At 44.3% G+C, this 27,370-nt stretch overlaps 1 protein-coding gene across 3 annotated transcripts in view; it reads left to right on the forward strand.

The window, feature by feature from the left end:
• LOC123370418 (sodium/hydrogen exchanger 10-like) overlaps nt 1–27,370 on the forward strand; it is a 262,362-nt gene that overhangs the window by 50,780 nt on the left and 184,212 nt on the right. For all 3 annotated transcript variants that reach the window (XM_045016987.1, XM_045016986.1, XR_006579406.1), the window contains exons 7-10: nt 5,960–6,059; nt 15,272–15,415; nt 18,042–18,213; nt 22,704–22,785. In XM_045016987.1, the coding sequence (XP_044872922.1) occupies nt 5,960–6,059; nt 15,272–15,415; nt 18,042–18,213; nt 22,704–22,785 (498 nt within the window). The remainder of the gene's footprint in view (nt 1–5,959; nt 6,060–15,271; nt 15,416–18,041; nt 18,214–22,703; nt 22,786–27,370) is intronic.

Below are 27,370 nucleotides of genomic sequence, written 5' to 3' on the forward strand. Positions count from 1 at the left end.
GCTAGACACATGTTGGGCAGTCCTTGGTCCCCATTGGCCTCCAGGCCTCCGACTCAGGTCAAGCAGAGTGGCCTATTCGGAGCAGGCTTCCCTGACTGTCTGGATGCCCACCACGCCTGAGGCCCTGCAAATGGCCTGGGACGTTATGTCCTGCTGGTGCCAGGGGCACCACTAACGCTGGCTCCCTGGTCCAGAGGCAAGCCACTGTTGGGATTTCCACAGTGGCCCCCCTGCTCGGCACCGTTTGCGGTTGAGGGAATGTTTCTGACGCTGTTTGCTGCTCAGCGCACTGCCCGGTGCGGTAGTCCATGCCAGTCACCTTCGACCCCTACCAGGTTGTCTGGCTGGGTTCCGACTAACAGGAGCTCCAGGCACCGCTCCGCTCGAGACCAAGACTGATGGCACCAAAAGTCCTTGTCTCTGAGGGGCTATTGTAACCAGTTGTGACATGAACATTGGCACGGTTCCTCTTCTTTGTCTCACTTCAGGACCCTGCTGCAGTACCACTCCTGCAGTCCCGGGCGTTGATTGCTGGCACCTCGCCGTCGCGGATCCTCCCACCGGAGCTGATTGCGGAGCAGTTGCTACCATTGGCACCGTTCCTGATGCTGCCGCTCATCCCAGTCTAGGGACAGCCACAGATCATACGCCAGCCCGGCTTCCCTTTGTAGCCGTCGATCGATGGGACAGGCCAGTGAGGCTGAACAGCCTGCTCCGCTGGTTCCACAGCAGTGGCACCGGGCTCCTTGGCCGGCACCGTGGTATCAATGGGCCCCATGGCCCCCGATGCTGCCCCTGCGGCTGCAGAAGGTTTAACAGGAGGTGTACCGGTATATCAACAAAGGGCGTCGACTTCGCATCCAGTGCCTAATTTCTTAGTGACAGACACAGTCCAGTGACGTGGCATGCAACAACAGCCCTGAAACACAACTCATGATAAGGACTGGAAAAAACTTGATCAGTTTTGGCAATAAGGCTTACTCCTTGGCTACTCCTCACCTCTGCATAGCCAACTATGCAATATTACTAACAAAATAAAACTATACAAACTACACACAAATGTTCAAATTGATTAATTTATTGCCAAGAAAAAGGGAGAACAATTCGCAGCACTTGATTCTGAGGACAGGGCTGCAACATCTCCGTTGATGGTGGGTGCAATGAGAAGTTCATGGCTCTCTCTTTCTGGCTTCTCCAAAGAGGTGCAATTCATGGTGGAAGACTTGCCAGCCCAAATTATTCGCCAAAAGGACAGACGACTCACTCCGCTCACTCACGGACTCATGAGCGATTCTCCGATCCTTGGGAACCTATAACCCCAAACCGAAGAGGAAACAGAGGAATTACTTTACATCCCAGCGATACCACTGGCCAATGTATTCACAACAACAGCGGTGATTTGACTCACAGGGTCACAGACACAGGCCCTGAGGGGACAACAATCTGCTTCTCAAGCTGCATCCCAACCATCAGCTTCCCCTAAGAAGAACTCTGGTGGATGGAGACCAATGCTCAACCTCCGATAATTCAACAGGTTAGTCAGAAATACAATGATTCAAGATGGTCACACTATGAGCGACTGCCTGCTAAAAGCATCAACCCAGAAGACAGCATTGCAAGCCACTGAAGAGGTGGTAACCCTCTTCATGAATCTGGGCTTCCTAATAAATACCGAGAAGCCCACTCTAACAACAGTGCAAGAGCTGGACTTCATTGGGGCCCACCTCAACTCTCTATAGCCTCACTACTGAGACAATGTTCTTTCATTCTCACCAGCCTCATACTCACTTTGTGAAATAGCCCACAGGAATCTGCCAGGACTTGCCCCCAACTCCATGACCACGTGGCAGCCACAACAGTTGCTGTCAGACACACCAGATTAAACATTGTTTGCCTACAAGGATGGCTACGTATCAACTTTGTTCCACACAGGCACAGCATAAACAAGCACCTCACGATATCAGGCAAAATAAAGGACCCCTTTCTCTGGTGGGCAAAACTGACCAATGTATGCATGGGGGCATCCTTCATTCAGACCACAAATGCCTCACTCCTGGGATGTGGAGCACACCTGCACCCACATTCTGTATAGGGCTGCTGGTCTCCTGCAGAATCCCTTTGACATATAACCCTATTGGAACTTTAAGCTGTCCGCAACGCTTGCTCCCAATTCCTGCCATTCATCAAGGACAAGGCTATTTGAAGCCTCAGCTTGTATGTATTATATATACAGACAAGGGGGAGCACACTCATAGTACCTCTATGCAAGCCATAAAACCCTGACAATGGTGTGTCAGCCTCAATATCCACACCACCACAGCAGATACCCTCAGCAGACAAATTTCTCAGGACCGCGAAGGGAGCTCGACATGTATTTCAGTACTCCTACATGTATTTGAACACCGGGCGTTCCCCTCAGTAGACCTTTTATTAACTGCACAAAATACCAAACGCCCTCGTTTTTGTTCTGGTGCAGGTCTCGGTGATGCATTCCTCCTCGAGTGGAACGCTCCCCTTCTCTATGCCTTCCCTCCGATTCCTCTCTTGAACCGAGTGATCCACAAGATCAGGCTGGATGGGCCACAGTAATTTTACTATCATGGTCTCGCCAAACCATGGTATCCTTACCCCTCAGTATGACTGTGCATCTATGAATCATACTCTCACTTTGTCTCACCCGCTGTCCCAGGACTCAGGCTGTGTCCTGCATCCACAGAAACTCCGTCTCAGAGCATGGCTCCTCCATGGCTCACAGAACCTGAGCTGACCTGTTCAGAGGAGGTACAAAATATAGTTACACAGTGGAACAGAAATGAACTGTTCCCATACACCCTGAAGGGGAGATGAGTTAAGGTCTGGTGCCAACTAAAATGGATGATTTCCATCCCAGGGACATTACCCTTTATACTGCATTACCTATTAGAACTCAAATGGTCAGACCTATACATGAGCTCAATAAAAGTCAATCTACCTACCATCACAACATTCCACTCCAAGGTGGATTGCCATCCTGTCTTTACCTATCTACTGGCCCAATGCTTCCTCAGAAGACTCAATAATGCCTACCCTGAACTGTCATAGAATTGGAAGGGACCTCAGGAGGTCATCTAGTCCAACCCTCTGCTCAAAGTAGGACTAATCCCCAGGTAGATTTTTACTCCAGTTCCCTAAATGGCCCCCTCAAGGATTGAACTCACAACCATGGGTTTAACAGGCCAATGCTCAAACCATTGAGCTATCCCTCCCCCCTTTGTGAGCCTACTACACCATGGGACCTGAACCTGGTCCTTCAAATCATCATCTCTTCCCCACGTGAACCCAGGATGACATAATCACTGCTACACCATTCTATGAAAGTAGCATTTCTTATAGCAATGACATCTGTCAGACATGTGGGAGCACCGTGGGTTTTCATGGTGGAACCCCCATACATGGTCTTCTTTGAGGATAAAGCCTCCCTCAGACCACACCTCTAAACCCCACACAGATAGAACAGATTACACGTTCCATAATTTTGATGTTCGGAGAGCATTGGCTTCTTACATTGACAGGACTAAACGATCCCATAAATCACCCAGACTGTTTCTATCCATCACTAAATGCTCCAAAAGGAGCACCATCTCTAAACAAAGACTTTTCACGTAGATTCATAATCACACAAAACTCTGCTATCATCAGTTGAACTGCCAATCCCTCATGGGGATTCACTCACATCCCACTAGAGTCTTATCAGCCTGAAAGGCTTCCCTGCACAATGTACCTATCACGGACGTTTGTAGAGTTGCTGCCTGGATCTCAGCCCATACCTTTAGACAGCACTATGCCTTAGAGCAACAGGCAACATCTGATACCTCTTTCGAATGCTCTCTACCATCAGAGGTCACGACTTCAACTCCAAAGCCCCTCCTTCCATCGGAGGGCACTGCTCTGAAGTCACCTAAAGTGGAGCACCCACAGGGACAGCACTCAAAGAAGAAGAGAAGGTTACTCACCTTATGCAGTAACTGGGGTTCTTTGAGATGTGTGTCCCTGTGGGTGCTCCACTACCTTCCCTTCTCCCCTCTACTTCAGAGTTTCCTTATTAGTCTCTGCAGTGGAGAAGGAACTGAGTGGGAGTTGGTTGCACAGTGTCGGTTAACTGCCTGCAGCAGCATGAGGCAGGGACCAAGCATATGCAATTCAACCGGCACAGCTACTAAAAGTCTCTGACTATGAGCACAGGGGCGCACGAACACCTAAAGTGAAGCACCCACAGGGACACACATGTCGAAGAACCCCAGTTACTGCACAAGGTGAGTAACCTTCTCTTCTCATGGACAACACTGCCTTGATGTTTTTACATCAACAGGCAAGGCGAGACCGACTCCTCTGCCCTCTGCCAGGAAGCCTTCAGGCTGTGGGACTTCTGTATAGCCCACAACATTTGCCTACAGGCCTACCACCTCCTGGGCGTCTGGAACTCGCGGGCAGATCGTCTGAGCATAGACTTCTCCTCTCAGCACTAGTGGTCTCTACACCCAGAGGTGGTGCACAGACTTTTCCAAGAGTGGGGAACTCTCCAGGTGGACCTGTTCGCGACTCGGCAGAACCGCCAGTGTCCCCGGTTCTGCTCTGGGGTGGGGGGGCTGGGAATGGGTGCTATCTCCGATGCCTTCCTTCTATCCTGATCAGGCCAACTTCTCTATGCCTTCCCCCCGATCCCACTGATTGGCAAGGTCCTGGAAAAGATAAAGACGGACAGGGCATGGATCCTCCTTATTGCCCCGGCGTGGCCCAAGCAACATTGGTACGGGGCCCTCACGAGCCTGGCAGTCGCCCCACCATGGCCATTACCATCACGCCTGGACCTGCTCTCCCAGGACCAGGGCCGCTGCCTCCACCCCAACCTAGTGGCACTCCACCTCGCGGCGTGGCTGCTCAATGGTTAGGCTGGGAGGAGAGGACATGCTTGGAAGGGGTTCAGTGCGTCCTCTTGGAAAGCAGGTGACCCTGCACGCTTCGAGCCTACTTGGCAAAGTGGTCTCAGTTCTCCCAGTGGGCAGCTGAGTGGGGCGTTTCACCTGTGGCTGCCCCGATCCAGCTCATTTTAGACTACCTCCTTCATCTCAGAGCCCAAGGCCTAGCGCCCTCATCTGTCAAGGTGCACTTGGCGGCCATATCGGCCTTCCACCAGCTGGTGCCAGGGGCACACAGTATTCTCCCATGCTTTGACTGACAAGTTCCTTAAGGGTTTGGATCATCTCTTCCCGTATGTTAGGCCCCCAGTCCTGCAGTGGGACCTGAACTTGGAGCTGGCCCGGTTGATGGGTCCCCCTTTTGAGCCACTAGCTACATGCTCTGTCTTGATTTGATATAGTTTGACTGATTTGAGTGTTAGGGTTTCCTGAAAATTTAAACCAAAGAGATTACATGCATTTTTTGACAATACTGGTTATAGAGTTACAGTTTATTTTCTTCTTTTCAAATCAGTAAATCTGCTAGTGAAAAATTAGAGTGGGGGGAGAGAAAATTTTGTTAGACTAGTGGGAAATCAAAATGTAATATGTCCCTTAATAGCTCAGTCGTTTCAACTAAATAAATATTATTTATTTCCAGACCTATGATGATATCACTTTTAAGGCTGGTGCTGAAGCAAGAAACCAAACAAACTAGCCTGGGTAGTTTTAGCGTAGTTAAAAAAATGCAAGAGAAATAATTGATTTAGGAACCTACCAGTGTAGGAACCAATAACAAGAAAAAGAAGAATTTGAAGGAATTATGTTTCTCTTTTTAATTATATTGCCAAAACTTATTTTTAATTTTTTCTCCGATAGTACAAATAACACATTTAAAAAGTTCCCCAAAAAGCAAACTTAAAGTAATTATTTTAAGTAGGCAAATCTAATCATGAATTAAAATATAGTTTGTCACCTACAGTAAATTAAATGGGATTTAATGTACTTGTTTTTCTTCTCTTTAGCTGAATGGCTTGGAATGTCTGGTGTTATCTCGCTCACTGTTTTGGGACTTCTTTTAGATTCTGTAAGCTTTAGTCCAGGGGTTGGTGAATTTATCTTTAGGTGAGTATTTACTTCCATTTTAAATTAACTGTTTTATGTCCTTCAAGATATTCCTTGTTGCTACTTGTGTGTCAGGAGAGGGAGCTGTGTTTATAAGCAGACTAATCTGATCAATAATGGAACATACAAATGGTCCCTGGATTAGATGCTCTTCCAGTGGAGTGGTTCATTCATAATTAAAAAAACAAACAAACTAGCGTTCTGGTTAAAACACAGAGAAAAGTTGCCTTAATCCCTTCTGGCTTTGTGGAAGGGAGCGTACCTTGAGGTTCTTCTTCGAGGAGGGTCCCTAGGGGTGCTTCACTTTAGGTGTTCATGTGCCCCTGTGTGTGTAATCGGAGATTTGTAGTATCAGTGCCTGTTTGGGTTGAACATGCACAGTCCCCATTGGTGCTGCCTCAGGTGGTTATCTGGCACTGTGAGACCAACCCCCTCTCAGTTCCTTTTCTACCGCCTTTGGCTTGAGTCGGAGCATCTAGTAGCACCTCTGTGCCTAGTCTTATTACCATAGTTTTCACTAGTTAGATTTAATTCTTGCTCTTTATAGTTAATTCTTTTCTCCTCTTCTTTCCCATTAAATTTATTTTGTTTCTCAAAAAATTTGTTTTTTCATCAGACCAGAAGTTTAGGTTTCTGTTGTTAACTGTTAGAGTAGGCTATTAGTTTTTCCCCTTACAGGGGGAAACACTCCTCTGAGAGGCATCACCGGTTCCCTGGGTTTTAAATGCTGCCTCACCTGCAGACTTTCAGTACCTGTGTCTGACAGGCACTTGCAGTGTGTTCACTGCCTCGGTGAGACACACATACCTCAAAAATGCTCATAGTGCCACAACCTAAAAACCTGGATCAGGAAAGCAAGAGACCTACAATTTTAAATTCCGCCTAACGGAGAAGTCTCTCCGGCTGGCATCTGACCCTGAAGCATAGATAGACCCCACCTGTCAGCAATCCTTCCTCCATGGCTCAGACTAAAGATCATCCCTCTAAGAAGGTGGCAAAAAGTGGGCCAGAACTTCTCTGCCTCGGGAATCTGCCAAAAAATGGTGTTCCTCAAACTAGCAAACCCCATTGGTACCGAGCGCACCGGCCTTCTCCATGGCTGAAGTAGTGGGACCCTCCAGTACCGTGGGTACCAAAAGATCAAAAGACTCCAAGCAGGCTCATTCTGACACAGGCAGTAAGGGAAAACCGAAACCCCATGCTTTAGTGCTGACAGAGCTAATTAGACACCTGGCACTGAGCGGCTCGGCACCGCTGCAGATCGTGGTGCAAACTTCTGTTGGTATAACACAGTCCGTGCACGCATCAACACTGTCAATCATGCTGCAACAGTCGGTACTGACTGCTACACCTTTAAAGGCACTGATGCTACTGGCAGCACAGCAATTCCTGCACCAGAAGGACCTAATGATCACCTCGATGCCAGAATTTCCTATTCTGAGCACCGATGTTACTCAGGCATGTTTGGTACCGAGCCACCTCACCACTCTACCTCGATCTGCTCCCCCGTTCTCAAGTGATGAGGACGAAGGGGAAATATAATCTTCACACCATTCTTCTCCCATCTGCATGCCTACCAGACCAAATCGACCACCACAAAGGGGATATCATACTGAACCCAAAGATTGACTCTGGTATGGGCACCTTTTCCACTACACTGGACTTATTGGAGCCAATGGGTGGAATACCCCTCACAACACCACAAATCTCCCAGCCCACCCAGGTTGAGCATGTGTCATTCACTCTTACCTTTGGTGCTGGGACCATCTGAGCTTCCAGAAGAGGTGACTGAAGAAACGGATGAGATCTCTGAGCAGGAGATGGCACAAGCAGCCCACTTTTCATCATCTTCCCCCAACAACACTGTCATGCCCCACCTTCCAATACGGGAGATGATTTCAAACAATTTCAAGACCTTGACAAGAGAGTTGCGAGCTAATTGGACGTTTCAGTGGAAGAAGTCCAGGAAGCACAACATAAACTCCTAGACAGCTTACAGACATCGTGTTCCAAAATCGCTCTACCCATAAATGACCCAATTATGGAATCAGTAAAGTCAATTTGACAGACCTCAGCAACAATCCTACCCATGTGCAAGAGGTCTGAAAAATATTATGGGCTGGCAAAGGGAATGGGGTTCCTCTTCTCACACTCCACACCAAATTCCTTGGTGGTGGATGCAGTTAACAAATGGGGCAGACAACAACACTGCAAAAACATGCCTTATAATAGAGATTGGAAGAGGCTTGACCTCTTTGTCTGTAAGGCCTACTTCTTGGCGACTCTACATGTTAGGATCACCAATTTTGAGGCATTAGTTGCCAAACATGACCATACTAATTATTCAAAGCTATCAGACTTTATTGATTTTTATTCCTGAGGAGAAAAGAGAGCAGTTCATGTCCATTATCTCGGAAGGACACCTTATAGCTAGGACAGCATTGCAGGATGCCCTGGACTCCTCAGACACAGCAGCAAAGTCTGCAACCACTGTGGTAGTGATGAGAAGGGCATCTTGATTACATCTCTCTGGGTTCCCCTGAGAGGTGCAATCGACAGTTGAAGATCTTCCATTCAAAGGGCCTAAACTCTTTGCAGCAAAAACAGATGAGTCCCTCCACACACTCAAGGGCAATGTTGAAGTCCCTGGGCATTTATACACCTAAGATCAAGAAAAGACAGGGCAGATATTATGCCTCACAGAGATTCCGGTCCATTCACTACATGCAACCACACAGACGATATGAACAACAAGGGCGGAGATAGCCTCCACCTCAGCCTGCTACATCTCAACAACCAACCTCAAGGCAGCAATTTTGAGACTTTGGTTGAGGGCCGAGACCTGCACATCATTCAGAATCACAAGATCAGATTGGACAAGTCCAAAGTCATCCTGATAGCCCCCATATGACCTTGACAAATGTGGTTCCCTTACCTTCTCAGAATGGTGGTGTGCCAACCACACATTCTTCCTCTTCTACCTCATCTCCTTTCTCAGGTCACAGGCCATATCCTTCACCCAGACTTAGAAAGACTCCATCATATGGCATGGTTAGTCCAAGGCTCTGAGGACCTGAAATGACATGCTCAGAGGAAGTACAGAACATTTTATTAAATAGTCGCAGAACAACCACCCATCACATACATCTACAAATGGAGATGATACAATACCTGGTGCCAAATGAAACAGATCACAGCAATCTCTTCCTCGTTACCTCTGATACTGGGCTACTTGCTGGAACTTAAGAAATTTGGCCTCTTCATGAGCTCAGTCATGGTGTACCTCTCATCTATCACAGCATTCCACCACAAGGTGGACGACTTATCCATTATTGTGCATCCAATCACCAAGCATTTTCTCAAAGGCCTCAGCAACATTTATACTGAAGTATGAACTACTTCTCCATTATGGGATTTTAACTTAGTCTTCCGGGGCATCACTGGACTCCTGTTTGAACTATTAGCGACGTGCTCCCTCCTCATCTTTCAATGCCTCACAGATTTTCTTGTTGCCATCGCATCTGCCACCCACTATTCATAATATTCTTCACGGCACACCCGCTATTCATAATATTCTTCAAAGATAGCTACCCTAAGACCTCATTCTAAGTTCTTACCTAAGGTCGTCTCATCATTCCATCTCAACCAACCCATCCACCTACCAACATTCTACCCAAAACCTCATGAGAATAGATGGGAGTCAACACTAGATGCCCTGGACGTCTGCGGTGTGCTAGCCTTTTACACAGACAGAACAAAGACGTTCGGGAAGTCTCCAAAATTATTTGTCTCAATCACTGAACAGTCAAAAGGAGATGCTATATCTAAATAAAGACTGTCCAGATGGACTTCAGAATGTTTCTAATTATGCTATCACCAATATGATCTTCAACCTCCAACGAGGATTCACACACATACCACCAGAGCTCTATCAGCTTCGACAGCATTTCTTAACCATGTCCCCCTTATGGACATCTGTATAGTGTCAACTTGGGCCTCAGCCCATACATTTACACATTGTGCATTAGAATATCACATATCATCTGATGCACTATTTGATCTTATTGCATTATCATCTACCATGACTTCAACTCCGAAGCCCCTTCCTTCCACCGAAGGGCGCTGCTCTGAAGTCACCTAAAGTGGTGCACCCACAGGGACACTTGTCAAAGAAGAAGAGAAAGTTACTCACCCTGTGTAGTAACTGAAGTTCTTTGAGATGGTTGTCCCCATGGGTGCTCCACTACTGCCGGTTCTCCCCTCTACTTTGGTGTTTCTCGCTAGATGCTCTGCAGCAGAGAAGGAACAGAGAGGGGGTTGGTCGCATAGCACCAGATAACTGCTTCAGGTGGTGCAACCCAACCAAGCACTGCTACCAGAAATCTCCAATTACAAGTGCATGGGCACATGAACACCTAAAGTGGAACACCCACAGTGACAACCATCTCAAAGAACCTCAGATACTGCACAGGGTGAGTAACCTTATTTATATCTGTAGTGAAAAAAATTTGATCTCATGTGAAAAGGCCCCTGTGAATCTCTTTAAATTCTCTCCCACAAAAATCACTTGACTATCTCTTCATTTGTCCAAGTCTAGCTTGTTCACTTATTTCAGCTTGCCACAAGGACATCACCACTCAGACCCACATTGATCAATATATTGAAAGCAATTAAATTAAACTTTGTTCAAACAAAACATTTGTAATGCAACTTCAATTTTAATACAACTTACAAAATTTAAAAAAATGTCATTTAGAACAGAAAACGGAGTAGGTACTGTCATCTATAATTTCTTGCCTTTTTCAAAAAGTAAATATTCAGAAAATTACAGTTACCAATTTTTAAGAAGCATATAAACAATATACATGAAAAGTGGCTGTAAGTTTGTATCTTATTTTTCATGTAATCCTTTCTGAGGAGACATAAATCAATTATTCTTTGAAATGAAACAGTATAACTTACCAAACCCAAAAAACAAACCCAAAGGGAGCACAACAGCGGCTTATCAAAACAATATGTAGGGTATCTGTACCTGTAAATCCTCCATACACCACACCACCATAGTCACTTGAGGACACCTTCCAGCTCCAAATCATCACCTCTTTTGGAAGGAGACTCACATTTCTCTCCCTCCTGATCAGGGTTTTAAATTTAGACAGCTTCCTGCCTTACACTTTAATATCCCCAGCAAGCCAGTCTGCCTAAAGACAAGGTCCAATGCTTTGCTTTTTCTCTAAGGGCTATGAATAGTATGCTGTCAGCAGTTACAAGTTACCACACAGCTCTTTCTGTTGAAGCACATTTATACTTAAAAGTAAAAGCATAGGGGGATATAGTGTACTTAGATTTTCAGAAAGTGTTTGACAAGGCCCCTCACAAAAGGCTCTTAAGCAAAGTAAGCTGTCATGGGATAAGAGGGAAGGTCCTCTCATGGATTAGTAACTGGTTAAAATATAGGAAACAAAGGGTAGGAATGAATGGTCAGTTTTCAGAATGGAGAGAGGTAAATAGTGTTGCTCCCAGGGGCCATGTACTGGGACCAGTTCTATTCAACATATTCATAAATGAGGTGGAAAAAGGGGTAAACAGTGAGGAGGGAAAATGTGCTGCTGATACAAAACTTCTCAAGATAGTTAAAGGATCTCTCAGAACTGGGTGACTGGACAACAAAATGGCAGATGAAATTCAATGTTGATAAATGCAAAGTAACGCCCATTGGAAAACATCTTAACTGTTCATATAAAATGATGGGGGTCTAAATTAGTTGTTACCACTCAAGAAAGAGATTTTAGAGTCATTGTGGATAGTTCTGTGAAAACATCCATTCAATGTGCAGCAACAGTCAAAAAAGTGAAAAGAATGTTGGGAATCATTAAGAAAGGGATAGATAATAAGATAGAAAATATAATGTTGCCCCTACATAAACCCATGGTATGCCCACATCTTGAATACTGCATGCAGATGTGATTGCCCCATCTCAAAAAAAAGATGTATTGTAATTGGATAAGGTTAAGAAAAGGGCAACATAAATGACTAGGGGTATGGAACAGCTTCCATATGAGGAGAGATTAATAAGGCTGATCCTTTTCAGCTTGGAAAAGAGACAACTTGGCGGGGGGGCATATGATTGAGGTCTATAAAATCATGACTGGTGTGGAGAAAGTAAATAAGTGTTATTTACTCCTTCTCATAAGACAAGAACTAGGGGTCACCAAATGAAATTAATAGGCAGCAGGTTTAAAACAAACAAAAGGAAATATTTCTTCACACAACGCACAGTCAATCTGTGGAACTCTTTGCCAGAGGATGTTGTGAAGGCCAAGACTATAACAGGGTTAAAAAAAGAAATAGATAAGTTCATGGAGGATAGGTCCATCAATGTCTATTAGCTGGATGGACAGGGATGGTGTCCCTAGCCTCAACCCTCTTCCCCCAAGCTCCCACTCCCGCCCTGTCTCTCCTCCCATCCCATTTTGTAGTTGTGCATTTGATTTCTCCTTCCTAAGTGTAGAAATTTGCTCTTATCTCTGAATTTCATTTTGTTGATTTAAAACCATTTCTCCAATTTATCAAGTTTGAATTCTAATCCTGTCTTCCAAAATGTTTGCAGCCCCTCTGAGCTTGGTGTCATCGACAAATTTTATAAGCATGCTTTCCATTATCCAAGTCACTAATGAAAATATTGAATAGTGCTGGACCCAGGACAGATCCCTGTGGAACCCCACTAAATACATCCTCCCGGTTTGACAGGAAGCCATTGATAACTACTCTCTGAGTGTGGTCTTTCAACCAGTTATGCACCCATCTGTGGTAATTTCATGTAGACCACAAGTCTGTAATTTGCTTAAGAGAATGTCATGTGGGCGTGTGTCAGAAGCCTTACTAAAATCACAACTGCAGCTTCCCCCTATCCACTAGGCCAGTGGTAATCAACTCAGAGATCTTCCAAAGGGTACATCAGCTCATCTAGATATTTGCTTAATTTTACAACAGGCTACATAAAAAAGCACTAGTGAAGTCAGTACAAACTAAAATTTCATACAGGCAAAATGAGAAAGTAAGCAATTTTTCAGTGTGTGTGACACCTGTATTTTTAGGTCTGATTTTGCAAGCAAGTAGTTTTTCAGTGAGGTGAAACGTGGGGTACACAAGACATATCAGACTTCTGAAAGGGGTACAGTAGGCTGGAAAGGTTGAGAACCACTGCACTATGCCATATCATGGACTTGAAAATTCTTAGTGGTTCAGGAGTTAATTTCTCAGTCTTGGGATTTAAGATAGTTTTGAGTCTAAGGCCTGGTCTACACTACGCGTTTAAACCGAATTTAGCAGCATTAAACTGAATTAACCCTGCACCCGTCCACACAACGAAGCCCTTTATATCGATATAAAGGGCTCTTTAAACCGATTTCTGTACTCCTCCCTGACGAGCTGGAGGCTGCCTCCCCCTCATTTTATTTCACTAAAAGTCAGTGTTTCTTATTCCTGCATTCTTTATTACTTCATCACACAAATGGGGGACACTGCCACAGTAGCCCAGGGGGGTTGGGGGAGGAGGGAAGCAACGAGTGGGGTTGTTGCAGGGGCACCCCCTAGAATGGCATGCAGCTCATCATTTCTGCAGGATCTCTGGGGCTCTGACACGGAGTGGCTGTGCTCTCTGGTTCTCTACTACACTTGCCCCATATTCTAGGCAGGACTGACTCTATTTTTAGACAAAACATAAAGAAGGGAATGACCCAGGGAGTCATTCCCATTTTTGTCCATGCACCCCCGGCCGACCTCAGCAAGGCCAGCCAGGAGCACCCATGACAGCAGCAGATGGTACAAAAGAATTGATAACCATCATTGCCAATTTCCAAATGCAAACGGTGCAAAATGACTGATAACCATCATCTCATTGCCAGTTTACAATGGCAGACGGTGCAATAGGGATGGTAATCGTCTCTGCTACCTTGCAAAGGCAAATGAATGTTGCTGTGTAGCACTGCAGTACTGCCTCTGTCAGCAGCATCCAGTACACATACGGTGACAGTGACAAAAGGCAGAACAGGCTCCATTAAGACACAGCCTTCAGAGTGTAACTTGCTCCCAGCTACACAGCATTGAGTGCTACTAGCTAGCCACTCATGAATTACACTGCAGAAGAACATCAGCAGATTCCCACTCCCAGACTTTCCCCCAGAAGTGTGCATCTTGTACTTCTCAGTACTCTCCTGAATAATACAAGCTCATAGAAAGTCTGTCATTTCATCTAAGGAAAATGATATGGACAAATCTTGATATCCCAAGCAATGGTTCCCAAACACTTAAATCCAAACACAAGGTATAGATAAAAGAAGAAGATAAATGTATTGTGCATAAAAGTCAAGATAGAAAAGAAAAGAAAAAAAATGCAATTTAATACCCAATGTAACAGGTTAAGTGAACTTAAAATCGTAAAAGCAAAAGGTTTTTCTGACCATAAGCTGTAGTAAATTTCATAGGCTGGGTCTCTTTGCAGCCTTGGACCCCTTAGTTCAATGTCCTCCAGGTATTCATCGATGTTATCAGCAAAAGGATGGGAGGAGAAAAGGTGAAGTGGAGGGCATTGTCTCACATTTTTATACCACTCTCCTCTCTTTGAGGATTACCTCAAGCTGCGATGCAGGCAACATGCAGTCTGTTGCCGATGTGAGGTATGAATCATCTCTGTGATGAAATGTACATTTCTTGTTTACACCTTCCCGCCTGCTGGTGAATGGCTGCTTTAACACCTGGCCCTGGCCAGTGTGCCTTTGTTTCTGAAAAACTGGTTTTATGCGTATTATCCAGAATTATAGCGTATTACAGTAACAATCATATAGCAGAATTTATAAATTAATATACAATGCTGATACACGTTTTACTCAGACAATAATGTTCAGCATATTGTAACTTTTCAAATGATACTTCACAAGGCATACTTCGTACAAAATTTATCATAGTCCTATGAAATGGGTGAACATAGGGGTGCTGCTGCCAGTCCCTCTTTGAATCTTGTTAAATTCTTGACCCTTGGTGATATACTGTAACAATATGTTCCAGATAATAGCAGGCAATAGCAGATAATAGCTTCCATCTACAGTCTGTGAATAAACAACCAATATGAGGATTACATTAATGTTTATTCTGAAATGAAGACTAGTGCTGTGTTTTTTTATAATCTATCTCTGTGCTTTTCTTTAACGTAGGTTCTGGGCAATGCTGACATTTTTGGCTCATGTTATGATATTCAATATAATTGGAATTGTGATAGCTGTAAAAACCTTTCCATATGTGACTATTCGTGATTTGTTTTTTATCTTAACACTCTATCTTGCACTGATTCTTATAAGGTAAGGACTACTGTTTGCCCCTACGTAGAACAACCCTCTGCCCCATCCCCCTGCCTTTTTAAAATCATGATTGTACGTATGGCTTTAAAAATGTTATCTGTTTTATGATGTTTTAAACTGCATTGCATTTTCTTTGTTTATGCAGGCACTGGCATGTTGGGGTGCTTTCAGAAATACAATTCTATGTTTATTTTAGATTTTATTTAACACTAACAGCAATGAATTCAGCTTCTAACAGTAATTGCTGGAATTACATTAATGCTTAGCATTTTGTGGCTTGCAGGGGTAACCTTGTTAATAGGATTACTTTGCTAAATCATGGGCTGAGTCTGATCAGTTGCCTCACAGAGAATGTTTGAACTCTCATGGCCTGGTTGTATAAGAGGCAAAGAGGAAGTTCTACAAAATTTTGAATGGCAAAATTGTGTGGTATACAGCTTAAGTAATTCAAGCTGTCATCATTCTGTGGTTGAGTCTGTTGGGACAAAATATCAGATTTTATGGATAAAATCATATGGATTGGGAATGAACTGTCTGCTTCTATGGCTGCAGAAAGGAATCTGAAGGGGACAAATGCTATATCTTCTCTGAGTTTAGTTTGTGACTTGTGAGGAACTAGCAATTTTGGGAGCACTTTGTTCCAAAACCATGTCTTTTGCTCTGAGTAGTTCTTGGCTGGTGAAGGCCAGTGAGGAAGTACTGGGTCCATTGCTAGCAGAGAAAGGCAGCATTTCCCTTAGAACAAGGACAGGATGCCAGCTTCTCTGAAGGTAACGGCTGTGGGAATTTTGGTCAAACAGAAAAAACAAAAACCCCACCAATAGTACAACCAAAAACCGCTGACAATCTGGCTGACTATCAGCCAGTATCCAAATTTGATTCTCAATCAAATTTATAGAGAAGTTTGCTGTAAGACCACTCTTACAGTACTTAAATGCCTTGGATCTATTTGACCCTTGGCAACCTAGGTACAGACCTGGATATGGGACAGTAAATGCACTATTGTCACTGGTTGATTTTGATCTGGTGGTGAATGAAGATCAAGTATCTATGCTAATATTGTTAGATCTATCAGTGTAACCCTTCTGCTCATCAGAGTTGGCACAACAAGGGCCGGGTTCAGTATCTAGGGGTTCTGTTTCAATAACACCATGCAAAATCGGCTCGAGCCCTCACCCAGTGACCTGGGACAATTACATACCACCCCCCTGGGTGCCTCTAAAAGGCAATACTTTCCCTCTCGCAAGCACAGAGTCTGAGTGTAGCAAAAGCCTTTTAATAAAAGAGGGAAATAATGCGGCATTATGTTGGGGAAACACCACAAACAGGATTCATAACACAAACCATGAGCAAAAGACCCACCCCCAAGTAAGTTTGGCAGTGTCCTTTTCCCCTCAGGGTCCTAAGTCCAGCAACCCAAAAGTCACCCCGCTCGCAGTTTCTGTCCTTGGTTAGTACAGCCCCCAAAGTTCAGAAGTTCATCTGCAGCGTTTACCTCCCAGCCTGGGTAGAAGTAGTGGGGGAGGTATGGGGGGAATCTTATATGCTCCGCTGCTCGGGTTGATGGCCGATTGCCTGGCCTCTCCGTGGGGTTCTGCTGCAGTCTTCACCACCAGCTGCGCCTCTCCACCAGCTGCACTGCTGCGCTATCCGCTCCTCTCCGCTAGCCGTCCTGCTAGCCGCTCATTAACTTGTCTTCAGGCCCACCCTCCTACTTAACACAGCTCTCTGTGATCTCAGCTCTCAGTGATTTTAGCTGGTAATAGGGGAGCATCAGTGCTGGTACACTACTAGCCTAACGTAGGTCTAATGCTTAGACCTAGGTATTAGTGATCTCAGCTCTGCAGCATGTAACAAGACTCCTAATGGAGACAAAATTAGCTCTGTTATTATACAGGGGAGAGAGGAGGGGGTCAGAGTGGTGTTTCGGGCCCATACTACCAGCTACAAATACCTGCCCCCCACCTCTATCAAGTCACTGGGTTTTGGAACCCATGTCGCTTGGCTAGCGAGTGCTACTTGGTTGAGGGCGAGTCCCTCCAGCATAAAATGCTAAGTACAGTTCTACTGTCCTTGATTCACATAACCAGGATAACAATGCTTTATTACTCCTGCCCCAATAACAAAGAGACTGGGGATCTCACAGCAGCCAAAGTGACCATTTGGGCAAGCAATCCCTTCATGCTAGGCAGGGTGGGTATGCCCATGCAAATGAGATCAGCCCCTGAAGTCCTTTTCCACAGCTCACCACCAGATGTCAGGGTAGAGTTCATTCTGACTCTGCTTACATCAGCAATCTTCAATACCATAGTTCGTGAGGTAATATTGATTCATTTGCACACTGCATCAAAAGTGGATGCTGTTGCTTTTGGGTGGCTCTTCTTTCCCAGCTTAATGTTACCATTGGTTGGTGTGGGATCGTAGCTACTCCCACTAAACACCATTTGAAGTTCTTTAGTGTTCCATTTTATCTTTCCTCCTGTTCAACATGTGCATGGGATTGTTGAAGGGTTTGTATAAAGGTTTGGACTGCAATGCTTTCAGTATGCTGATGACATCCAGCTCTATGTCTCTATCTCTGAGCATTGATATTTTTGCTCATTATCTTATCCTTTTATTCACACAGAGGTCTAGTTGTTTTGTTCTTGAGCCCTCTTCTGAGCTGCCTTGGTTATGGATTTAACTGTCGCTGGGGAGCTGTTATTGTCTGGAGTGGAATGAGAGCTACTTTTACTTTGAATATGGCTCTTGGGATTAGCCAATCAAAAGATCCGGGTATAGCAGCAATGAAGAACACGGTAAAAAAAATTTTAAAGGGCTATCTACATTTTTTTCAAAACTTGTTCATAACTTGTACTAGATACATTTTGTTGGAATAAGTGATAAAAGAACTATAAGGACATTCAGGACCAGATTTTTCAAAGTAAGTGAGCCAAATATATTTGCATATGAGTAATCCTTGCATAAAATAACCAGCACAAGTACACACAGATTATTTAGTTACATAAAATTAGCACTTTCAAATCTATTCATGCAATTATGAGTACCTAACTTTGAAAATCTAGTCTGACTAATTTTGATTCATAATAGAAATATGCATGTAGATGCTACTTTTTATATTTAAAGATGCATTGCAGTTTAGTTTGTTTAAATGTTTGTTTATAATCTGAATTTTCACATACTATACAATGGGTCAGTATTGTTTCATTAACATTTTCAATATACTTATGTAATTAGCACAGAAATATTTTTACTACAGTTAGCTGTCCCTCTTAGAACTTTATGTGGATTCAGGTGCATCATGTGAGCCTTTGTGAACTAATCCATTTTCTGCTAGGGATGCTGTTATCTGGAACTGTGTTTGTTACAAGTGCTTATGGCTAAGATGTTTTTTAAAAAAGCATGCTTGAAGTTGGGTCCTAAATCCATATTTAGGCACTCTGAAAATCAGGCCAGTTATTTAGTTATCTCTGGAGTTAAGAGCCTGACTTTAGGTATTCACTTTGAAAATTTTCTCCTATATTCCCTCCTGTGAAACTTTTGATGATTCTGGAACTGGAGCCTCCATTGTTAGATGTCTCTCTATTGTCTTGTATTTAGAAATGTGGTGGTACCAGAATTTAAGGTATCAAAAATGAAAATCTCTGCCTCCATCATTGATGGTATCATTGCTTACTCCCATGTAAGATCTGAAACTCTCTCTGTTTCTGTACCTCAGGGATCTGCTCTTCCTTTGCAGGAATTTTATTCACCTGTATCCTCAGCTCTGCATGGTAGTAGGAGTCCTTCTCCAAGGATGTTTTTGCCTTCATCTAGGCAACCTCGGTGGAAATTCTTCGCACTTCAGATTTCATGCTTTATAGAGGTCTTGTTCCACGGATCCCATCCTTTTATGGCACCATATGCCTTATCTTATGGGGCACAAATGTGGCCATTTGTTGACCCTCACTTTTTCCCATCAGCTCCTTAGTCAGCTGAATCAAGTTGCAGGGGGAAATTGTTGCTTTCTGGGAATCCTGCTGGACACACCCCATTATCCTGTCAGGAACTCTTAAGAACCTGCATCACTAGGAATCTCAGAATGAGCAGGAAGGCCTTGTGGAGGAATATGCCGACCAACCTACCCCTTTATCCATATCCTCAGTATCACCTGATGAGGCTGTGACACCATCAAATATGTTAACTGTAGATTACTTCAGGACCTCCTTAAAAGGAGGTGGACATATTAGACATTCCTTTGGAATTGTCTAATAGAGAGATCATTAATTGTTTGACTTTTTTGCACTGGATATCCCAGGATCAATTAGCCATGCCTATTAACAAAGACTAAAAACTTGCTAAAAACTTGTGGCTGATTCTTGCTGCCTTGTCTTGGCTGTATCTTAGAGGGCAGATCTTGGGTACCAAGTTCCTCTGAAGGCGTTAGAGTACTTTTTTATACATCTGGTACCTGGATTGCTGTTTTTAAAAATGGCTCATGAAAAATTGAAGTTGCCTGGGCTTTCTAGTTGTTCTCCAAGAGATAAAAGACCTAAGAAGATGGAGCTTTGGGGGAGGAAGGTTTATTTATCTGCTTTCTTGCAGTTTTGTAGGGCAATTATCATGCCTTGTTGGCTAAATATGATTTTAGGCAATGGGACAATGGTTTACATATGTCTGAGAAGCTTTCTTAAGAGACCAGAGATGAGGACATCTAGGAGCCAGCAGGGAAAATGGCTGTCTAGATCTGGCGCTCCTGCTCAGCTTCACTAAAACTCACTGACATCTGCTATTATTCTAAGGCCACAGCTTTTGTCTCAAAATGGTTCATCCTGCTTTTTAACATCTTAGTAGCAGATGGATCCATTTTTGGAACACCCTTTCCTCTCTTACTCTCTCACCACCCTCCGCCCCAAACTGCAAGGAAGCAGAGGCTCTCTGACAGCCCTATGCAGGGCAGCATGACACTACTTGCAGAAGAGGTCCCTCTGCCTGGGCCTTTGATCAAGTCTATAAAATGCTAAAGTAGATATCTGAAGAGCAGATTCTGCTTAGGAAAATGTCAGAGAACATCTCTGAAATTAAAGCCATGACTGACGCACACCAGGTCACTTTTCAGGGCCTATCCCTCCAGGATTGGGGAGGCTGAGAATCACCAGAGTTAAAGGGAGCCAAAGAAGTTCTCACCTCAGTGCCATATCCCTCATATCTGCCATCTTGCCAATATGTAAATTGAGGCAGACTGAAATCAACACACTACATCCCACTGATCAGGAACTCAGACCAGTCTTGGTGCCATAGGGGACAGTATCTATATTGTATCCTCTCACTGTGGCACCAGGGTTGATTGATTTGCCTAACAAACTGTGCAAACTGGGGTTGGACAGCTATCAATCCAATCTCCTGACTCCATTTCTAACAGTGGTTATGGAGTTTTGTTTTACTGGTTTTGTGATTCTGTGCTGCATCCGCTCCTATGTGCAGCTTACATGAAATGTTGCTTCAGATCATTTTGAATTTCTTGCTAGAAGTTTTCCAGGAAAGTTAACACCCTACAAATCCATGTTTCAGATGTATCTGATATCTGTGGACCTATCACCAGGAAAGAAATATGTTCTCAGATGTATTTGAAATATTTGTTCTGCTCTTCAAATTTTAAAGGGCACTTGCACTGACCAATGCACCTTCAAGGGGATTTGTCCTTTGTTTTACAAGTTTAATGGGCTCTCTTCTGATAAAAAATTGAATTGCTTTCTCTAAAGGTGGCATTTGTAGAGACATTCATTTCCATTCTGAAGGTTAAGGAACACCGCTTCCTAGTTATCTGTCCATCTCTTCAGTTCTTTCAAGATTGGGATGACCACCATGGAGACATGTGGACTTAGTGGGTCAGGATTTCACCGGGTCATGGTCACTTTTTGGATCCTGACAAGTTTATGTCTGGAGTGAATCCTGAGTTCCACATGGATCAAACCATTATTCGCTTCACTTTGTACCTGGACTTTGACTTCTCTCAGAAAAAAAATATTCCTTTTGTGTGAAAAGGGCTTTGAGGTTTTCTCTCTCCTGTATTTACAGTTTTAATGAGGTAAAACAGTTTTTTTTATGTTGTTTCAAGGGTGACAATGAGAAAAAGCAGCCACCAAGACACTGGTTAGGACTGCTAAGTCCTTGATCCTCAAGTTCATGTAGTGCCACTCTTCTATACCTTGGAGGATTAAAGGCATCTGCATAATTGCTATTTGGGTATCTACAGATTGCAATATGTCACTATCAGCTAGATTTCTCCTCCTCAGAGAACATTTCTATTGGTCAGAATTTGCTTACATGTACCATGTAAAGTAAGCTACAAGTAACATTTTAAGGTAATCTCTGATGGTCTGCTCACTACATCTATCATATGTTCATTCTGTTTCTCTCTATTAGTAAGATGGGAGAAGAGGAATGTGCAACAAAAGCAAATTACTTGTTTGTAATTCCTTTTGCTGTAGTCTTGTCCCCTCCTACACCTCCTTGGTCCTGGGTGCTACTTGAGAGTGTGGGTGGGGTTTTTTTGTTATTGTTTTTCTTTGAGGGGTGGGATGAGGGAGGGTTTTTCTTTGAGGGGTGGGATGAGGGAGGGTTGTTTTTTTTTTTGACCTACCTGGTTGTTCCTTGTCTCTTGCTCTTGAATAGTCTTAATAGAAAGAAATGGCTGCACTGATGTTTTTATATACCAATCTTACAATCTTGTTTCCTGTAGTGGGGTTATCTCTTCATATTTTCTTCCTCTTGGTAGAATGGGGGAAAAAAACTATACAAAAGAAAGGTAGTATGGTCCAGTGGTTAGGGCACTACCCTAGGGCTTGGGAGATCTGGATTTGATTCCCTGCTTCACCACAGACTTCCTTAACTTTGGACAAGTCCCTCAGTGCAACGAGGATGATAATACTTCCTTAATTCACGGGATGTTGTGAGGATAAATACATTGAGACGTGAAGTGCTTTGAGAAGCATTATTAAATACTTAAAATATTTTAAAAAAATATTATAAAAAGGAATTATTTTTAACTTAATTTTCCTTATTTGGACATTCTGGCAGCCGTGAAGAACATATGGTTAAATTTAGCAAAATTATGAATAAACAAAAACATCCACAATTTGAAGATACATAGTTGTGTTGCACTGTTGAAGATGATGTCAGCAAAGGCATTGTTTATGGAAAATATGTAGAGTACCTCACTGTTCAAAATAATTTGCATTTTACTTTATACTACTGATGATAACACTGATTTGAAGTGGTGAAATGCTCTCTTTGGTTTCTGTTTTAGATATTACTGTATGCAGGAACAGCATCATTAATGACTTTGATGATTAATTCTACCACGGTGAAAAAGCTGGTTACAACACTAGGTAAAACACACTCATTGATATTGGGGAGGGAAGGAAAATACTAAAAATAATATCTTTGATATTCAGTTAATTTATAAAATCTGCTTTGTTCAGTTCTGGCCTATTTGGTAGATATTAGATTGAGTGCACTAGTGTAATTTTATTACTTTTTACAATGCATTCTGCATGGATATATTAATTGGACAATTAACACAAAATAGTAAAATATATAAAAATCACAAAACAAGGCATGATGTAAGAGTTATCAAAATTGAGTTCACTATAACTCCAATACCATTTTTACAATACCCCTTTGTATAGATATTTAAAATTCAGTTATCTGAGAGCTAATTGATTTATCAAAATCTTGTTTAAATAAGATAAAATACAGCCTCAAATCAATGTTTTTAATGTTTATTATATTTAATGAACTCTAACAAAATTTTGTACATATCTGCACTCCTTGTTTTGTCCAGGGAGTGAAAATACCCAAAATTATTTAATTATAAATTGTTTGTCAAAGATTTCCCTGTCACATAACAGAATTCCTGGCAGATAATGTTGTGTCCACTTACTAAAGAGGAAGACGACTACAAACGAAATAAACAAACAAAACAAGCCATCAGACAAATGTAATTATAAAATCACCAGTACAACAGCTTCTAGTTTAGCCCAGAAACTTCCACAGTTAAAAATCTGGAGTCCTCCATCCTAAACGGGCAGCAGGATTGGAAGTTGGATGGGGAGATAAGGAAAACTACAGCAAAGTACACACAGGGTATGTCTACACTATAAAATTAGGTCGAATTTATAGAAGTCAGTGTTTTAGAAATCATTTTTACACAGTCAATTGTGTGTGTCCCCACACAAAATGCTCCAAGTGCATTAAGTCGGCGGACTGCGTCCACAGTACCGAGGCTAGCGTTGACTTCCGGAGCATTGCACGGTGGGTAGCTGTGAGTAGCTATCCCACAGTTCCCGCAGTCTATGCTGCCTATTGGGATTCTGGGTTGAGATTGCAATGCCTGATGGGGCAAAAACAGTGTCGCAGGTGGTTCTGGATACATGTTGTCAGGCCCCCCTCTCCCTCCCTCCGTGAAAGCAATGGCAGACAATTGTTTCGCGCCTTTTTTCCTGGGTTACCTGAGCAGATGCCATGCCATGGCAAGCATGGAGCCCGCTTAGCTCACCGTCACTGTACGTCTCCTGGGTGCTGGCAGATGTGGGACTGCATTGCTACACAACAGCAGCTCATTGCCTTTTGGCAGCAGACAGTGTGTTATGACGGGTAGCCATCGTCATCATACTCCTGGGTGCTCTTTTAACTGACCTCGGTGAGGTCAGTCAGGGGCGCCTGGGCAGACATGGGAGTGACTCAGCCAGGTCATTCCCATCTTCTGCCAAGCACCCAGGAGCTGACGATGGCTAGCAGTCGAACTGCACTGTCTGCTGCCACCCTAAAGATGTAAAATATAGATGGAGTGGATCAAAACAAGAAATAGACCTGATGTGTTTTGTATTCATTTGCTTCCTCCCTCCCTCTCTCCCTCCCTCCCTCCGTGAAATCAACGGCCTGCTAAACCCAGAGTTTTGAGTTCGATCCTTGAGGGGGCCATTCTGTGAGACAGTTGTTTGTGTTTCTCCTTGATGCAAAGCCACACCCTTTGTGGACTGTAATTTCCTGTAAGCCATGTCATCAGTCGCCCCTCCCTCCAGAGCAAACAATCGTTTCGCGCCTTTTTTCAGCCCACACGCCATAGCACTGGGATCATAAAGCCTGCTCAGATCACTGCAGCAATTATGAGCACTGTAAACACCACGCGCATTATCCTGGAGTATATGCAGAACCAGAACCTGCCAAAGCAAAGCCAGGCGAGGAGGCGATGGCAACGCGGTGACGAGAGTGATGAGGACATGGACACAGACTTCTCGCAAAGTATGGGCCAGACTTCTCGCAAAGCATGGTGTTAATGGGGCAGGTTCATGCTGTAGAACGCCGATTCTGGGCCCGGGAAACAAGCACAGACTGGTGGGACCGCATAGTGTTGCAGGTCTGGGACGATTCCCAGTGGCTGCGAAATGTTCGCATGCATAAGAGCACTTTCACGGAACTTTGTGACTTGCTTTTCCCTGCCCTGAAGCGCCAGAATACCAAGATGAGAGCAGCCCTCACAGTTGAGAAGCGAGTGGCGATAGCCCTGTGGAAGCTTACAATGCCAGACAGCTACCGGTCAGTCAGGCATCAATTTGGAGTGGGCAAATCTACTGTGGGGGCTGCTGTGATCCAAGTAGCCCACGCAATAAAAGATCTGCTGATATCAAGGGTAGTGACTCTGGGAAACGTGCAGGTCATATTGGATGGCTTTGCTGCAATGGAATTCCCTAACCATGGTGGGGCGATAGATGGAACCCATATCCCTATCTTGGCACTGGCGCACCAAGCCAGTGAGTACATAAACCGCAAGGGATACTTTTCAATGGTGCTGCAAGCACTGGTGGATCACAAGGGACTTTTCACCAGCATCAACATGGGATGGCTGGGAAAGGTACATGATGCTCCCGTCTTCAGGAACTCTGGTCTGTTTCAAAAGCTGCAGGAAGGGACTTTCTTCCCATGCCTATAGTTATCCTTGGGGACCCAGCCTACCCCTTAATGCCATGGCTCATGAAGCCATACACAGGCAGCCTGGACAGTAGTCAAGAGCTGTTCAACTATAGGCTGAGCAAGTGCAGAATGGTGGTAGAATGTGCATTTGGATGTTTAAAAGCGTGCTGGTGCAGTTTACTGACTCAGATAGACCTCAGCGAAATCAGTATTCCCATTGTTATTACTGCTTGCTGTGTGCTCCATAATATCCGTGAGAGTAAGGGGGAAGACGTTTATTGCGGGATGGGAGGTTGAGGCAAATTGCCTGGCTGCTGGTTACGCGCAACCAGACACCAGGGCAGTTAGAAGAGCACAGCAGGACGCGCTGTGCATCAGAGAAGCTTTGAAAACCAGTTTCACGACTGGCCAGGCTACAGTGTGAAAGTTCCGTTTGTTTCTCCTTGATGACCTCCCCCCCCCGGTTCACTCTACTTCCCTGTAAGCTAAACACCCTTCCCTCCCTCCTTCGATCACTGCTTTCAGAGGCAACAAAGTCATTGTTGCTTCACATTCATGCATTCTTTATTAATTCATCACACAAATAGGGGGAATAACTGCCAAGGTAGCCCGGGAAGGGTGGGGGCAGAGGGAAGCGCTGGGTGGGGTAGGGGAGGAGGGAAGGACAAGGCCACACCACACTTTAAAACTTAAAAACTTTAAAACATATTGAAGGCCAGCCTTCTGTTGCTTGGGCAATCCTCTGGGATGGAGTGGCTGGGTGGCCGGAGGCCCCCCCACTGCATTCTTGGGCGTCTGGGTGAGGAGGCTATGGAACTTGGGGAGAAGCGCTGTTGGTTACACAGGGCCTGTAGCGGCAGTCTGTGCTCCTGCTGCCTTTCCTGCAGCTCAGCCATACGCTGGAGCATATCAGTTTGATGCTCCAGCAGTCAGAGCATCGACTCTTGCCTTCTGTAGCAATCTGACACCACCTATCCTCTTCAGCCCGCCACCTCTCCTCGTGTTCCTGTTGTGTTTTCCTGTACTCTGACATCGTCTGCCTCCATGCATTCTGGTGTGCTCTGTCAGTGTGGGAGGACAGCAGTAGCTCTGAGAACATCTCATCCCAAGTACGTTTTTTTCGCCTTCTAATCTTTGCTAGCCTCTGCGAAGGAGAAACATTTGCAGCTGATGGGGGGGGGGGAAAGGGAGATTGGTAGTGAAAAAGACACATTTTAGAGAACAATAGGATCACTCTTTCTCGTTAAACCTTGCTGTTCACATTACACAGCACATGTGCTTTCGTTACAAGGTCACATTTTGCCTCTTATATTGAGGGCCTGCCGGTGTGGTGTGAGAGATCACTCACGCAGTGCCAGGCAACAGAATTCGGCTTGCAGGCAGCCATGGTAAGCCACAGTCTTTTGGCTTCTTTAACCTTCATAACATGTGGGAATGGTTTCAAACAGCAGTGCCCTCATTTCCCATACCAAGCGGCTGTTGGGTTGGCCATTTAAAATGGGTTTGCAATTTAAAAGGAGGGGCTGCGGTTTGCAGGTTAGCATGCAGCACAAACCCAAATAACCACTCCCCCCACGCAATTCTCTGGGATGATCACTTCACCCCTCCCCCCACCGCATGGCTAACAGCAGGGAACATTTCTGTTCAGCCACAGCCAAACAGCCGAGTAGGAACGGGCACCTCTGAATGTCCTCTTAATAAAAGCACCCTATTTCAACCAGGTGACCATGAATGATATCAGTCTCCTAAGGATAACACAGAGAGATAAGGAATGGATGTTGTCTGAAAGCCAGCAAACACCGGGACCATACACTGCCATACTTTGTTATGCAATGATTCCAGACTACGTGTTACTGGCCTGGCGTGGTAAAGTGTCCTACCATGGCAGACGGAATAAGGCAGCTCCTCTCCCCAGAAACCTTTTGCAAAGGCTTTGGAAGTACATCCGGGAGAGCTTTCTGGAGTGTCCCTGGAGGATTTCCGCTCCATCCCCATACACGT

The sequence above is a fragment of the Mauremys mutica genome, chromosome 4 (genome assembly GCF_020497125.1).
Source record: "Mauremys mutica isolate MM-2020 ecotype Southern chromosome 4, ASM2049712v1, whole genome shotgun sequence".
NCBI lineage: Eukaryota > Metazoa > Chordata > Testudines > Geoemydidae > Mauremys > Mauremys mutica.